The sequence below is a fragment of the Mustelus asterias genome, chromosome 8, assembly GCF_964213995.1.
Source record: "Mustelus asterias chromosome 8, sMusAst1.hap1.1, whole genome shotgun sequence".
NCBI lineage: Eukaryota > Metazoa > Chordata > Chondrichthyes > Carcharhiniformes > Triakidae > Mustelus > Mustelus asterias.
The window spans coordinates 19,141,278-19,158,574 of record NC_135808.1 but is presented as its reverse complement, the minus strand read 5'-3'; the positions used below and the strand labels follow the sequence as shown (position 1 = coordinate 19,158,574).

Below are 17,297 nucleotides of genomic sequence, written 5' to 3'. Positions count from 1 at the left end.
TGTTGAATCTCCTATTCCAATTATTAAATACTGTACTGAAACAGATGGCAGCATCTTTCCAAGTATGTCTTTAAGTGTAAAATACTTTTATTTGTGGTATGTGTTCTCAGTTCAATTTAAAAACAGTCCAGTGAAGGAAATGCACCAAATGGTTATTTCTACTTGGCACAGAATGAGTGCAAATGCAAAGTAGAACATTCCTTGGTTAAAAAGAATCACAAGTCCACCATGCAATCCCAAACTTGACCCAAGGTCTTGGACCAAATGCCCAACATTTAGTCAGCCCAGCCAATAGATTTGAGCCTAACCACGGGCTCATCCCATATACTAGTGTGGCACAGGTAGACACAACTTGTCATGGGAATTGCAACTGCAAGTCATATTCCACCACTGATAAATGAGGGTTTGTGAAGGGATGGGTGATCAGTGCTGGGAGAGACTGGAACTGCTTTCTCTGCTTCACTCATCTCTCCTACCTCCCCACTAGGGAAGGGACAAAGTGGATTAAAAGCAGACCAAAGCTGCTTATACACCACCCTTTCAGGTTTCCAGGGCTATTTTGAGTATAAGTTTGATGCAGATGAAGCTTGGTCCAATGTGCCTCAACTTTAAATGCACCTTTAGGGCAGTTCAAATCTTCAAGCCATTGAGCAAACAGGAACAGCACAAACTCTGAAGCCACGTTGTTGCTGTGGTAGTGAAACAATATCTGCATCTCATTTAACATGAAACACTTTCTCCTGTAAGCTTGCTAAATTCCAGGTACAGCTACACGAGCAAGCTGCAATGCAATTAAACAAATCAAAAAGGCAGGACGTGCACATCTTGTGTATTAAAATCCCAAATGCTTACAAAACAAGTTTTAAAAATCCAGCTCCAGTCTTTGCATTTAGCTTCACAGCTCTTCAAGTAACTGGGCTGGACTCACTTGTAGCTCTGGCTGGATAGCAGCCTGCAATTCCATCACTCCCACTCCCAGAAGTGATCAACAGCAACTAAACTTAATTCCCAGGACTGGATTTTCTTCTTGGGTAAACGTGGGTTAAATATACGTCTGGATTGAGGAGCAATATCACATTTCAGGCTGGATTTCTTTCCATTCTAATACAATTCCATCATGAAAGCAGTTTGATAGATCAGGGATCAAGTTATATCCAGAATCTAATTTTTACTGATTTAATGTTACAACTTGAAAGACTTGGCGAACCGACAGTTGTTGCTACTGCCATCTCTGCAGAGGTTTTTGAGACAGGTTCAGTTTCTGGTCAGTTAATTTCGAATACATCCTGTGGCCTGGGAGAGAGGTCAACCCTGCCACAAAGTAGGCAGTCAGTTTGACACAGACTCTGCGTCCATCCAGCTTTGGGTCCCATTCACCTCCCTTCAAATTGCCCTCATGTGAAAGGCTGGATGGTCAAGGAACAGCTCTCCAGCTGAGCTGGATGCCGCCACTCTTGAATGAAAAAGACCCAAGCCAAGGGACCCATCTCCAAACTGAAATATGAAAGGCTCATCTCCCCCACTGATACATTAAAACAACAACAGGTAAAGCGCGGCAGGCCAATTGGTGTTTGGAAAGCAGGGGCAAGTGCATCAAACTCAGAATTCAGTTCTGAATGGCCATCCAGAATGTTAAATCTGTCTCATCTCTTCCAGGTGCTGACCAGCCTGTCCATGCCAGCATTATTTTAATTTAATATTTTCAGCATTTTTACCACCTTTTATTACTCAGAGGGCAGGCTGCCACTCCAAAGAGAAGTGAACACTTGTGGATCATAAATTGACAATTGTTCCTTGTTTGGCATTTTTTTTAAAGTATTAAAGACAACATCAGGTAGAAGGCTGCAGATTGTCATCAATAATTTCTGCATCTCTCAGTGTGAGGCTTCTTTTATGGGGCTGCTCCACATGTGGTTGCAGTTTTATTTATTTCGAGTGCCACTGTTCAGTTGCAGTATCGCTGCGGTGCCCAGAAGGATGTCAACCTGCAGTCCTGGGGTCTCAGTCCTTCTGCTTGCGGTTGATGGTTTCTCCCAGCGCCTCCAGGACCTCACGTTTGTAATCGTCAAAGTTGCCGTCAATCTGGTTTATGGACTGCTCCTCCACTACCCAGAGCTGGCAGTTCGTCTCGGTAATCAGCCGGGCATCATGGCTCACGATGATTACAGCTGTGCAAGGAGAGGTGAAGGAACGTTATAACATCAGAGTAACAGTCTGTGCTGAGATAGCGCTAATTAGTCCTGCACTAAGAAACACACTATACTATCATGAGGCCATGTATCAGTCTATTTTTCTATTCATTCGTGGACATGGGTGTCGCTGGCTAGCCAGCATTTATTGCCCATCCCGAATTGTGCGAGGGAAGTTGAGAGTCCCTATTTGAACCCACACACAGCACCGCACATTAACACATTGTGTATTATATATAGTACTGGCCATGTATCAGCATTGGCCTGTGCTGAGTTAACACGAGTAGTGTCCTTCACTTTGGCGCAGGTATAGAAGTGTAGAGGGAGGGCGTGAAAAGAGCTAGGGTTCCCCGTCTGACCATGATCTACTAATTCTCAAGAGTGATGAGGAGAGAATCTGGCTTGTCTGATATTCAAAACTTAAGTTCAGTGATGGAAAATAACCATTTAGCTTTTGAAGGCAGGGGGTACAGAAAGAAAAGAGGGAAAAGTTCCTGCTGCTGGTTGCTGCACACTGATCTCAGCTGGAAAATGCATGTTAATGTTCGGGGAAGAAGAAAAGATTGGTTCAGAAGTGACAGTTCCCATAGTTGAATAGACTGCCAACATTCAGTCTTGCTCGTAAAATGACAAGTTGGAGAAATCGCCAAGTGGCTTTTTGGAACGACAGCACAGGAAGAGGGAAGAAAGCAGCAGGTGAGGCACGACTTCAGGAAGTTGTCAAACCCTTATGGGATGCAGAAACAATTTACTAGAATGGTATCAGGGATGAGGGACTTGTGGAGAAGCTGGGATTGTTGTATTTAGAACAGAGACAGTATATAAAGGTGATTTGATAGAGGTGTTTAAAATGATCAGAGTAAAGAAAGAAAAGGCGGAAGGATTGATAGCCAGAGCGCACAGATGTAAGGTGACTGGCAAAAGAACTTGAAGTAACAGGGAAACCTTTTGTTTTAAAACACAGCAAATTCTAATCAAATGCACTGCGTCAAAAAGCGTAACGGAGCAGATTCAGTAACAACTTGCAAACAAACTGGTAAGTATTTGAAGGATAAAATGTAGAAGGCTAAAGGGAAGAGTGGGTGAGTGGGACTAACTGCATAGCTCTACCAAGGATCCAGCACGGGCATAATGGGTCAAATGGCCTCTCCTGTGCTACATCATTCTTCTATATCTCAAGGAGGACTTTCTTCAGCCTGGGAGTCAACAGCAGGTAGTTTCAAGAGCAGGGAGGTAGGAAACATGAACAAACACATTAGATTACATCCCCCCCCACACAGCACTCACCTCCTTTATAATCATTAATTGCATCAGCCAAAGCATCAATGGACTCGATATCCAGGTTGTTGGTGGGTTCATCCTGAAATTGAAAAAGGATCTGTAACATTTTCTTAAAATGTAACCGGAATACAGTTCTGCAAGCAAGAAGCTTGCCATAGCTCTCCTTCGATACAGCTAATTCAACACAGATCTCCAAGTGTTTTGGTGGGGGTGGTGTGTGTGTTTGTGTGTGGGGGGAAAATAAGGGTAGAAAGCAGTAGGAACCGCTTGATTCCAGTTTACCCAGATATTACAAAATGTCATTGAACTTTCCAAACACCAGCCAGAACTGAAGGGATAGTCCCCGGAAAATCAAATCCCAATCCCTGGATGTGACAAAATCCAACCATCAAGCTGCAGTTATTTTAACTTGTTTCACAGCTGAAGACCTTTCCACCTGGAGTTTGAGCGAGGCAGCCCCTCCCCCAGTGTGTGTGTGGGGCCAGAAACACGGCAGTAACATCCTGAACCCAGTCCTGAGGGAAGTCCAATTCACAGAGCGGCGGTTTAAGGAGAGGGCCGCATTTCGGAAGACTCTACTTTAGAGCAGCTTAAGGTTGTGCTGCTGGGTTTCTCCACTGCCTGTACGATGAGCAGATTCATAGGGAAGCTTTTGTAAGACAGCTGGCAAAGGTTCGTATCGTATCTTCACCTTAATTCTCCATCTCTGATGGCTATCACTGTTACCTATGATGTGGAGATGCCGGTGTTGGACTGGGGTGGGCACAGTGAGAAGTCTCACAACATCAGGTTTATTTGGAATCACGAGCTTTTGGAGCACTGTTCCTTCATCACTCACCTGATGAAGGAGCAGCGCTCCGAAAGCTCGTGATTCCAAATAAACCTGTTGGACTTTAACCTGATGTTGTGAGACTTCTTACTGATGCTGATAGCTGCTAACTCTACTACATGTTTTGACTACAATATCAAATTTTTCCACTTTTGTCCATTCCTAGAGTCAAACCACAACAGTTCAGTTACAATTCCTTCCTCCGATCACACCCAGGCCAAAAGTACAGGCTTCAAGTAATTGTATCCATTGAGCCATTAAGGACCCACAGGTACTGTCCTCTGCTCAGTTATCCAGCTAACTAGAAATGGTACAGAGTCAAAGGCAAGGACAAAATCAGACATGTCCACAAAGCTCCCCATGACTGACACCTTCCCATCTTCACCATAGGCTCACACATGAAATATGAGCACTTGAGTGAGGTGCCTGAGGGGCAGCTGTTGTGTGGGGAATGATAACCCAACAGCACTTTCAGGAGAGGTTAGAAAATACATGCGAGGATGCATCATACCGATTTGGGTGGCTGGGTTACTCACCAGAATGAGGACGTCTGGCTGTCGGCAGGCTAACTCTGCAAACACTACTCTGGCTTTCTGACCACCTGCAGGGGACAAAAATAGTGACGTGAGCAACATGACTAAGCAGAGCACAAGGAAGCGGGCAAGTACTTGACTGCACTGGAGCTCAGAAAGTGCTATATATCAGCAGCACAGTCCCACCCACTAGCTGATGACAGATGACCGGCACAGCGGCAAGCACTGCTGCCTCACAGCTCCAGGGATCTGGGTTCGATTCCTGGCTTGGGTAACTGTGTGCGGAATTTGCACCTTCTCCTCGTGTCTGCGTGGGTTTCCTCCGGGTGCTCCGGTTTCTTCTCTCACTCCAAAGATGTGCAGGTTAGGTGGATTAGCCATGGTAAATTGTTCCTTACTGTCCCAAGATGTGTAGGTTATGGGGATTAGCAGGGTAAATACGTGGGGTTACAGGGAAAGGGGCTGGGTGGGATTGTTTTTGGGGCAGGCTCGATGGGCCGAATGGCCTCCTTCTGCACTGTAGTGATTCTATGATTCAATGACCGCTGTTGTGGTTGCTTCTGCGCAGTTATATTCTTTTAAATGTTCAGTCACAACCGCTTAAAACTCAATGTGCCCACACACCTTGGCCACTCATGAACAGGGAGCCAGGTACAGGTGAAAATTTACAGCATGAGCCTTGTTAAACACGGACTGAATTGTTCAGCCAGCAGATCAGCTACGAGATTTAAACTTGCTCACTGGCCTCAATTACAAACGTCCCAGAAAACCTTCTGTGTGCACAAAGCCAGGAAACAAGGAAGTCTCATCGCAGCACTTCAAGTTTTGGGGTTTCTTTTTGTCCCCCAGAATTTGTAAACAGAGAGATCGGAATTATCGACTTTCAGAATTTGTCAGCCAATTCCTGTTGGGAAGTGCGCTACCTCATGCAATGCGGACTCCTGTAGGTCAGAAACCCCCCCCCGGCTTCAATCTCAGTTTTTGTTCAGGTCATTAACCTCGGAGCTACAATTGATCTCCACAGCCTAAGGCAACAAGCACCATTCTCATTCCCAATTATCATGCACCCTCAGTGTAAAGGGCACACGTGGAAGAATATTGGATGAAAACAGGTTTCCCTCAGCTGTGATGCTCCCTTCCAACTCCCACCCAAAAATGATGGCCTCGGCTCAGACATGATCAATGGTTACTTGGGGGGTTAAATGACTGCAGACCTGGAGTTTAGCCCAGAAATCAGCAGCCTTTTTAAGAAAGGTGGGGGGGAGAATGAGTCGTAAATGGGTCTGTTATAAACCAGGCCGTACTGTTTAAAACATCACAAATACTAACTCCAACCATTTATGCTTGCACAAAATGTTTGACGGAAATAATTTTGTCACTACGACCTGGAGTAACCAGTGTTTTTGTTGCCACTATCAATCAGTGGACAGAGAAGGAATAATTGACCCTGTATTTCCTCTTCCAAGCCTCAATCTCCTCTTCTCCCTCCCAGGCTGACCCTGCCCACTCAGTACCTGAGAGTTTGCTGATCTGGATGGTGTGGGCATGGCTCTCCAAGCCAAAGCGCCCAAGACATTTCCTCCCATCCTGGTATGGCAGGTTGAAGTTTCTCATGAGGTACTCTGTCGCTGTCTCCTCCATGTTGAGCTGGTCTGCATACTGCTGGTTGAAGTAACCTATTTTCTGTATTGTAAAAAATATTTTACCATGAAATTATTTTGCAACGATATACAGAAGTTTCCCCAGGTAGAATCATATCATTCACTAGAATATTAACGGGAAAAGGCAGAGTTTGCCAGCACAACTACATGGCACATTCCACCCACTCCCGATCATATTCAACACCTCTTGGACTTCCAATTATCTTCTCTGTGCTGTAGAGTTTAACAACACTAGGTTAAAGTCCAACAGGTTTATTTGGTAGCAAATGCCATTAGCTGCTCCTTCGTCAGATGGAGTGGATATCTGCTCTCAAACAGGGCATACAGAGACACAAAATCAAGTTACTGGATACTGATTAGAATGCGAATCTTTATAGCTGATCAGGTCTTAAAGATACAGACAATGTGAGTGGAGGGAGCATTAGGCACAGGTTAAAGAGATGTGTATTGTCTGCAGACAGGACAGCCAGTGAGATATTGCAAGTCCAGGAGGCAAGCTGTGGGGGTTACTGATAGTGTGACATAAACCCAAGATCCCGGTTTAGGCCGTCCTCATGTGTGCGGAACTTGGCTATCAGTTTCTGCTCAGTGACTCAGCGCTGTCGTGTCGCGAAGGCCGCCTTGGAGAACGCTTACCCGGAGATCAGAGGCTGAATGCCCGTGACCGCTGAAGTGCTCCCCCACAGGAAGAGAACAGTCTTGCCTGGTGATTGTTGAGCGGTGTTTATTCATCCGTTGTCGTAGCGTCTGCATGGTTTCCCCAATGTACCATGCCTCAGGACATCCTTTCCTGCGGCGTATCAGGTAGACAACGTTGGCCGAGTTGCAAGAGTAGGTACCGTGTACCTGGTAGATGGTGTTCTCACGTGAGATGATGGCATCCGTGTCGATGATCCGGCACGTCTTGCAGAGGTTGCTGTGGCAGGGTTGTGTGGTGTTGTGGTCACTGTTCTCCTGAAGGCTGGGTAGTTTGCTGCAATGGTCTGTTTGAGGTTGTGCGGTTGTTTGAAGGCAAGAAGTGGGGGTGTGGGGATGGCCTTGGCGAGATGTTCGTCTTCATCAATGACATGTTGAAGGCTCCGGAGGAGATGCCATAGCTTCTCCGCTCCGGGGAAGTACTGGACGACGAAGGGTACTCTGTCCACCATGTCCCGTGTTTGTCTTCTGAGGAGGTCGGTGCGGTATTTGGCTGTGGCGCGCCGGAACTGTCGATCAATGAGTCGAGCACCATATCCTGTTCTTACGAGGGCACCTTTCAGCGTCTGGAGGTGTCTGTTGTGATCCTCCTCATCAGAGCAGATCCTGTGTGTACGGAGGGCTTGTCCGTAGGGGATGGCTGGAGGGCTTGTCGGTAGGGGAGGCTTCTTTAACGTGTTTAGGGTGGACGCTCTATCTGTAGAGCAATCCCAGCACTGGGCTAACTTTTCATGATTCAACTTGTATTACACTGTGGCTTTTAATCACAACTGAGCCACGGAACTGAGGCATCCTACCAGGAAGTCCCCGGACTGCTAAACTCAATGATAAGTTTTTCCCTGGGGAATTCTTGTTGTTCTTCAAAACAAAAATTGTTTGCCATTCCAATCCTGTTCTTGCTTTCCTCCCATCAGTGAATTCTGGAGTTAGGGGAGAGGGGGAAAGGAGTGTGGTGGCGTGGCCTTTAAGGGAGATTACCCGAGGGCAATGCGATCATGCCAGGCCCTATGGATTGTAGAGGCAGGAAGCTACGCCAATTGGGAATAAGGGCGAGTTTCCTGGGTCAAGGAGGTCTCGCAGTTGGAGGCTGGCGGAGAGCTGTATATTGCATTGTTGATTCAGTCAGACCTTTTGTCGTTAATAATTAATGATCGTTGGCAATAAATTCCATTTTACTTGGAGCCACATCGAGTCGCCCTCGATTTATTACAGGAACAAATCTCCAACTCACGCTTTTGGCTGCCAAGGGGAGAAAGAAAAGTACCCAAACCCCGTTTTGCAGCCAGTGCAATGAACAATTTGGTGCGGCATTTCAGTGCAAGGGTGGCTATCATTGCCTCTCCAGTACAGACTGAGGGCGCTCCCAGAAACACTTACCAGTCTGTGGTTCTTCCTCTGTTCACCAATTGTCTGAAATCAAAGAAAGGAGGGAATCAGATTCCACTGAGGTGACACGAGCAACATTAACACAACATTATAGGGAACTTCCAACATAGAAACAGGCTACTTGGCCTTGGTGCTCACGTTCACATAAGACCCCTCCTTTCCTAATACATGCTATCTGCATATCTGACAGTAAAAAAGAATACTATGATGGGCATATTGTGGTGAAAATGCAGGCCACACAGGTTCTTAACAGCTGATCTGAACAGTTGGCAGGATCTCTTAAAAGCAGTGGATTTATTTTTAAGGTTGTGGTCGAGTGCTTGTGGGAGGGGGCGGAAGTGGAAACAGAAGAGATGAGAATGAAAAAAATGTAGTTGCAAGAGATTTCTGGGGTAAACAGACTCATTTTAAACATTAAATAGACAATGTGTTTCCCGGGGAAGAAAAAGAAAAAAACATAGTAACTAATGGAAATCCTGCCTGTTCTTCACTCCTCCTCCCATAAATGAGTCCCAGGCTGCATTTTAGAAGGTCAATACATAGTCAACTAGCTCTGTACTTCATACTGATAAAGTCACCTGCTTACTCTATTGAAGTTTATTTATGAGTGGCACAAGTAGGCTTACATTAACACTGCAATGAAGTTACTGTGAAAATCCCCGAGTCGCCACACTCGGGCGCCTGTTCAGGTACACTGAGGGAGAATTTAGCATGACCAATGCACCCAATCAGCAAGTCTTTCGGACTGTGGAAAGAAACCAGAGCCCCCGGAGGAAACCCACGCAGACATGGAGAGAACATGCAGACTCCACACAGACAGTGATCTAAACCAGGAATCGAACCTGGGTCCCTGGCGCTTTGAGACAGCAGTGCTAACCACTGTGCCACTCAATTAGTTCCAGTAACAGTGAAGACTTCTACTGGAAAGGAAGGGAATACTTCTGGCGCCCTGGCCAATATTTCTTTCCTGAACAAAGATAAAGTTTGATAGGTCACTGCGCTCAGTGCTGCTGCAGAATGGTTGCCACATTTGCCTATATTTCAACTGTGTGCAGCACTTCCGGATGTTTTCAATGAGGTACATTATAAATCTACCTTTCCAAAAGAGACAGTCAACTGGGTTGTCAGGAGTGTTGTATGCTAGCTGAATTCTCAGCCATGGGCAAGGACCAATGGTCTCATTGGGAGACTCACAGCCCGGTTCGTCCTTCTGTAATTGGTAGAGCTCTAATAATCCAGGACCAGTGAACAGATGTTCAAACTCCATCATTCGGAGAATCTTGATTCAGTTTTAAAAAACAAAATCGGGTCGTGATAACAAGCCGATATCAGTAAAAATGAAGAGGCTGCTGGATTGGCGTGAAAGCAGAACTGGTTTACTAATGCTCTTCTGGGAATGAAGCCTGCAGTCTTTACCAAGTCCAGTCATATGGGACTCCAGTCATGCATCTAAATGCTTGACTAATCCAGCGAGCCATTCACTTGCGTCAAACTGCTATCAGGCGTTCAAGGCAGCAGCCCGCATCCACCCAATCAGGGCAACTAGGGATGAGCAATAACTGCTTCTTTTACCAGCGATGCCCACGCCTGAGAATTGTGGAGTTGAGTGAATGCGGACGGAGCAGATTGTGTAATGTAACTTACAGGGGTCAGCTTTCCAGTGAGCAGCAGCAGCAGTGTACTCTTCCCAACCCCATTGGGTCCGACAATGCAGACTGAGAGGAGGCAGAACAGAAGCAACAGTTACCACAAGTCAGAAGCTGCTCAGAACATTCTGTACAGCACAGGGAAGAGCTCTTTTTTCCCTTTCCATTCAACATATTTGATATTTGGAAACATCCAAAACTGAAATGGTAACAAATGGCACTGCTAAATTCATCTAACATTTCAGATATCAATTATTACTCTATATTTAAATGATTGGTAGCAATTTCAACAGTTACTCAAAAAAACAAGCATCATTCGAACCTGATTAGATTCCAATCAGTAACTCACTCCCAGGTATCCATTATTCTATATATAAACCATCTGAACCCCTCGATTAGATTCCAGTCTGTAGCTCACTCCCAGGTATCCATTATTCTATATATAAACCATCTGAACCCCTCGATTAGATTCCAGTCTGTATCTCACTCCCAGATACCCATTATTCTATATATAAACCATCTGAACCCCTCGATTAGATTCCAGTCTGTAACTCACTCCCAGATATCCATTATTCTATATATAAACCATCTGAACCCCTCGATTAGATTCCAGTCTGTAACTCACTCCCAGGTATCCATTATTCTATATATAAACCATCTGAACCCCTCGATTAGATTCCAGTCTGTAACTCACTCCCAGGTATCCATTATTCTATATATAAACCATCTGAACCCCTCGATTAGATTCCAGTCTGTAACTCACTCCCAGGTATCCATTATTCTATATATAAACCATCTGAACACTTCGATTAGATTCCAGTCTGTAACTCACTCCCGGGTATCTATTATTCTATATATAAACCATCTGAACCCCTCGATTAGATTCCAGTCTGTAACTCACTCCCAGGTATCCATTATTCTATATATAAACCATCTGAACCCCTCGATTAGATTCCAGTCTATAACCAAATCCAGTGTATCCAATTTTCTACAGAAAAAGTTCCTTGGTTACAACATTGCTTTACAATCACCTGAGACATTTTGCATGTACTGAATTGAAGAGATGTGATGCAATTAAGTAACCAAGGAACTCAGAGGGGTCCTAAACATCTCAGGGACAACGTAACAATGGACAAAACCTTCCAAACTGACTAAGCAATTTAAGGCTTGAAACTCCATCGTGCCCCACAATGAACAGCTTTGATACACAAATACATACTTTTAAACACCCTTATCGACCCTCACCATCAGGAATTTAGTAAATAGAAAATTGAATGGATGCTCACTTCTGGAATCCATGTCAATACCGAAGTCCAGGTTCTTGAAAAGCGGCTTTTGGATTTCATAAGCAAAATCAACAGCTGGAATTTCAGATAAAAATAATGCATCAGCACACTCAAAGCTAACCACGTTACACAGCTGGCAAAGGAACCTGTATATATGGGACAGCATTCTATAGGGCCAGACACATACATACACTGGAATGGATGGAGAGGAAGACAAGAAGAGAGACTGCAAAAGTTAAAAGAAATAAACTTCTCTAATCTTTTTCTGTGTTCAAGCTTGACTTGCAAAAGATGGTGGAGGTAGGTGGCAGATAAGATAATCAAAGATAACTACTTCAAGGCCAATAAGACAAGAATGCATAAATTAAAATTTAGAATAGTTCTGGGGTGTGGCGGAGTGGAGAAGAGAAATTGAACATTTAGTACAAAAACACTGGAGTTAAGACTTTGGGAAATTGAAGACCATTGGATGTTAAGCTGGGTGAGCTGGAGTACGATGAACGAGCTAACTGGGATAAATGGCCCCCCAGTGTGTTAATGTTTGCACAGCCACTAAATGCCAAATTACAGCTACTGTTGATACTCATTTTATAGAATCCCTCCAGTGCAGGAGGCTGCCATTCGGCCCATCGAGCCTGCACCAACTACAATCTTACCCAGGCCCTACCCCATAACCCCACATCTTTGGAGTGTGGGAGGAAACAGGAGCACCCGGAGGAAACCCACGCAGACACGGGGAGAATGTGCAAACTCCACACAGTCGCCCGAGGCCAGAATTCAACCCGGGTCCCTCGTGCTGTGAGGCAGCAGCGCTACACTGTGCCTTTCTTTACATTTCCTTGGAAGATAATTACTCTAAACCAGAGAATGCAACATTTCGTATTTTATCGCAGCTTGACTCAGTTGATCGTACTCTCCTCGGAGGTGGAAGATCACAAGCGCAAGCCACATTTCAGGACGTGATCACGATGGCCCAGATTCTGCAGCTGTCACATTGGTGAAATGATCAAGTGTTCACCCATTGTTATAACTGGGAAGCAGCAGCCACCTCTGGCATCTGCACAGGCACATTTTTATGTGGAAATCCAGAGGCTGATGCCAACGATTCCCTGCCCTTCTACTGATGTGTTAGTGCCCCTGCAGACAGCAGAAATTACTGCACGCACCTGAATTACCCCTTTTAGGCTGTAATGTCACTGGTAAAAGGCTCCAAATGTTTCACCTGTCTGATGTCAAATTCTTCCATTTTGATTAAATTATATATCTAATACAATAATTGATAAAATAGTTATGACATTTCAGTTTCTAAAAGTGTACGACCTATTTTTACTTTGCTGTAAAATTTATGTAAAGTGAAAGATGGCTTGCACTGTTTGTACAAATTCTACATTGTGATTGGATACTTGACAACATTGCAGCATCATTGATGGTGCTGGATACAAATTAATGCCTAAAAGAGCAAAAACTAGACCACAGACATCACTTGATCTTTGCGTGCAGCTTTCTTCAAGGTCAGTGGAGAGCACCATCGCTGACTGCAAAACTAGTGCCACAATTTCAGTGCACAGCTGTGGAGTTCTTTATTTTTGGAAGTGCCATCTTTCCAATGAAAGGTCTGCCCAGAGGAACATGACAGATTCTATGGCATCATTTGAAGAGGACAACCGGTGTCCCACCCACATTCCCTCTCCACCCACCACTGTCAAAATCAAAATACCTCTTCACTTATGCAATTCATATCTTTGGAAATGTGCAGCATATACCTAAACAGCAGTGACTCAGATTAACGGAGAGTGGAGTGCTTTGAGACAATGAGGGGCTGGGAGCAGAAAGGAATGCTCACCACGCACATACTCCCCATTCCACCAGAAAACCACATAATCCCCTGGAAGAGGCAAATAATTGGATTTAAATTTCAGACCATATCTTAAACTCCGCTGGTGCCTTACAGGGTCGAGATTGAGAGAAGGGAACCTGTCAAGGTGGATGAAGGGAGAATACAAGAGGAAGGGATATCCCAGCCAGCTGTTTAGCACTTCCTCAAAATAAAAGCAAAACACAAGTGGGACATTTTGCATCCACTCCATTCTTACCATGCAGCCCGAGGATGGGAGGGCTCAGCGGAGGCGGGTTTGGGAATGTAAACTTCACCGTGTATTCCCGGGGTCTTTTCAGAAGTTCAGGAGCTTCGTTCGACTCCTCATCCTGGTTCTTTCTCCGACATTTCTGCTGCTTGCGTGTCAACGCCTCCTTTGTCTGTTTCTCCTACAAGGGAGGAGAGTTTGGTTGGAGGAAGAAGAGCAGAAAAATTGGCCACGTCAGTTGAAATAAGAAATAAACATTCTATCTACTTACTGAGGAGAAAAGGGAGGGAATGGTTTGCCAGTTTTAGCTTTCGTCCCTTCAATGGTCGAATTGCCCAATAGACCATGGACAGAGAGTACCACAGTGCATTAGAATTGTGCAATCAGCCACACTCCAATGGAATCGCAGAGCAGACATGAAGAGGTAGAATGGTCTACTGTTATATCTATAATCCTTCAAAGACTACATTTAAATCCAGCCCTACTCCCCCAATCCCTATTTTCCAGGGAGCAGCCATGTTATAGATTGTGACAGTATCAGTTTCGATCAATTACCTGATCAGCAGAGCAAGGGGCCTGGACAGTCCAATCAACCATTATAACTGTTCAGCCATGGCAAAGTTTCAACTCTATCGCCCAGTGGTTCCTACTAGAACCCAGGTGCATCAGAAGGACAAGATTTGGCTCCATTTGCACTAAATATCCAAGTGCATACACACCAATGTTCTCCCTAATGTTCTGTCTTATATCCCATCTGCTTGGACTTTGAGTTAGTAGCATACAGTCAATGAAATGATCATGTGAAATGACACTTTTCACACAAAGAAAGACCATCATTTGAAAGCTACTCATGCTTTCTGAAGTAACACAAGGATCGCTGAGATCAGTGCTTCTCAAATGACATTGTGCAGTCCCCACCCAGACTGTAGTGACTGAATATTTTTACACGGTGAATTAACCTCCGGTACTGTGCCTGAGCCACTCCTGAGCCATTTTGTAGAATGATTTTTGTTCACTTATCGATCACATGACAATTTTTATAAAACTATCTGTTCATGGGATGTGGGCACAGACAGCTAGGTCAGCATTTATTGTCCATCCCTCACTACCCGAGATAGTGGTGGTGCAATATCCTTTTGTACTGTTCCTATTTAGAAAGCGCCTTCCCCACAGAACACTGCAAGCTGCTGCAGTATTAGCTTTGCAGCTGAAGTTGCTCATCTGGTACAACAAAATGAGAGGGGAATAGAATATGGGAAAGGGTTAGGGTCATTTCCAACAGGTACGGGATCTTTCTCAGGCTCATGTAAATGATGCTTCAACTCAACAAAGGCATGAGCATCTTAACCTTATTAAGCTGTCCTAATATGGCTGATTGCATGGTGGCACAGTGGTTAGCACTGCTGCCTCACAGCGCCAGGGATCCGGGTTCGATTCCCAGCTTGGGTCACTGTCTGTGTGGAGTTTGCACGTTCTCCCTGTGTCTGCATGGGTTTCCTCCGTGTGTTGCCTCTCAGTCCAAAGATATGCGGGTTAGGTGGATTGGCCATGCTAAATTGTCTCTTAGAGTCAGGGGGTCTAGCTAGGGTAAATGCATGCAGTTATGGGGATAGAGCCTGGGTGGGATTGAGGTCGGTGCAGACTCGATGGGCTGAATGGCCTCCTTCTGCACAGTAGGGATTCTATCTATAGGATTCTAAGAGGAGAATGAGAGAGCTTAGGGGCCAGGCGGCTGGAAGCACAGGCACCTACGCCGCGACAGAAGAAATCAGAGATGCACAAGATGTCAGAATTGGAGGAATGCAGAGTTCCTGGAGGTGGTTACAGAGACACGGAAGGATTGAACACAGGGGTATAAATTTTAAATAAAGTATTGGTGGACTGGAAGCCAACGAGAGAGCACGGGGTGACAAAGCACTAACCTAGGTGAAATATCCATTTTGATTTTGTTTGTAGGGTAAACATTCAAGAACCTATGGAGACAATCTTACACGCAACTCTCTCAAGCATCATCATCATTATGCATCAGATGATACATTAACAAAATTAAATTGTTAATGTGTCCATCACAGAGGAAGTTTCAAACCAGACTGAGATCATCTAATCTGCATGCAGCGTATTGTCCGACTCACGTACCGCTTGTTTGGTTGACTTGCCCCCTGCCTTTAGATCTTTAAGTCTCTTCTCCTGTTTATCGTAGAGTTTCAGCAGTTCCTTCTGTTTCTGCTGGTACATCTTCTTAAAGGTATCTGGGCCAAGCACAAACAAAGGAGAATCAAAAAGAGTCATAGCACTCCACAAGAAAATAATCTACATGAGCACTTACATACTGCACAAGAAGGTAGGACTACCTTCCTGTAGTAGTTAATATAATCACCCACATTATTGAAAATTTTTGATTTGATTTCAGCTGCACAATAGTGATGCCGTGAGCCCCAAGCTTAAAATATGTGATGGAAAGGAAAGTTAAGCAATATGATGTAAAGAATAACTGAATTATTCTCCTGTGCATGTTGAAGAGGAAGAGGCAATTTCTTTTGTACAAATGTCACTTGTCATGTTAAATAACATGATTCTGTACAATGATCTGTAAATATACAGCACCTTTAATGTAATAAAACATTTCAAGGCTGTTCGCAAGCATAGTCAGTCAAATTCTGGCACCGAGCCAAATATAAAGACATTAGGACACGTTACCAAAGGCTTGGTCAAAGAGCTAGGTTTTAAGAAGGGTTTCAAAGAAGGATATAGAGGTAGGAGAGCCTTAGAGGTTTAATGAAGGAAGTTAGAGCTTAAGGCCCTGGCAGTTGAAGGCACAACCTCCCAAAGCACAGAAAAAAAACTGGAATGTGCCAGAGGCCAGAATTGGAGTAGCACAGAGAGCTGGAGGACTGGAACTTTTCAAGCGTGGTGATGGTCCACAGAGAATAGAACTCTGTAGCTTCATATACGGTGTTCAATGCACTGCAATCTCTTCTGTCCCATTTGTTATTCCAACAATTTTATCCAGAGGTGCACACGGCAGATGATTTGCATCAGTACATGTGTACAAAACAAAAACAGAAAATGCTGGAAAATTTCAGCAGGTCTGACAGCATATGTAGTTGGAGAATAAAGCCAACGTTTCAAGTCTGGATGACACTTTGTCATCTGTCAGACCTGCTGAGATTTTCCAGCATTTTCTGCTTTTGCTTCAGATTCCAGCATCTGCAGTAATTTGCTTTTATCTGCGTTCTGTAATGCACAATAGGCACCTCCTAACATCATAAAAATCTTATGCACTGAGCTTTCAACAATGTTATCCTGGATCACATGTGCTTTCACCTTCTTTATCACTCCCACATAGAACCTTGTCAAAGGCTTTGCTGAAATCCACAAACTACATCAACTGCACTACCTCATCTACACACCCATAGAACCATAGAAAATTACAGCTCAAACAGGCCTTTTGGCCCTTTTTGTCTGTGCCAAACCATTTTTTGCCTAGTCCCACTGCCCTGCACTTGGACCATATCCCTCCACACCCCTCTCATCCATGAACCCGTCCAAGTTTTTCTTAAATGTTACAAGTGACCCCACATTTACCACTTTATCCGGCAGCTCATTCCACACTCCCACCACTCTCTGCGTGAAGAAGCCCCCCCTAATATTCCCTTTAAACTTTTCTCCTTTCACCTTTAACCTACGCCCTCTGGTTTTTTTTCTC

General features: G+C 44.6%; 1 protein-coding gene across 2 annotated transcripts in view; it reads right to left on the bottom strand.

Moving 5' to 3' along the window:
• Positions 1-65: 65 nt before the first annotated feature.
• abcf1 (ATP-binding cassette, sub-family F (GCN20), member 1) overlaps positions 66-17,297 on the bottom strand; it is a 68,306-nt gene continuing 51,074 nt past the window's right edge. For both annotated transcript variants that reach the window (XM_078217472.1, XM_078217474.1), the window contains exons 20-28: positions 15,728-15,840; positions 13,601-13,772; positions 11,508-11,582; positions 10,220-10,290; positions 8,567-8,599; positions 6,347-6,515; positions 4,836-4,900; positions 3,477-3,549; positions 66-2,168 (exon numbers count right to left, since the gene is read on the bottom strand). In XM_078217472.1, the coding sequence (XP_078073598.1) occupies positions 2,002-2,168; positions 3,477-3,549; positions 4,836-4,900; positions 6,347-6,515; positions 8,567-8,599; positions 10,220-10,290; positions 11,508-11,582; positions 13,601-13,772; positions 15,728-15,840 (938 nt within the window). In that variant the 3' untranslated portion in view covers positions 66-2,001. The remainder of the gene's footprint in view (positions 2,169-3,476; positions 3,550-4,835; positions 4,901-6,346; positions 6,516-8,566; positions 8,600-10,219; positions 10,291-11,507; positions 11,583-13,600; positions 13,773-15,727; positions 15,841-17,297) is intronic.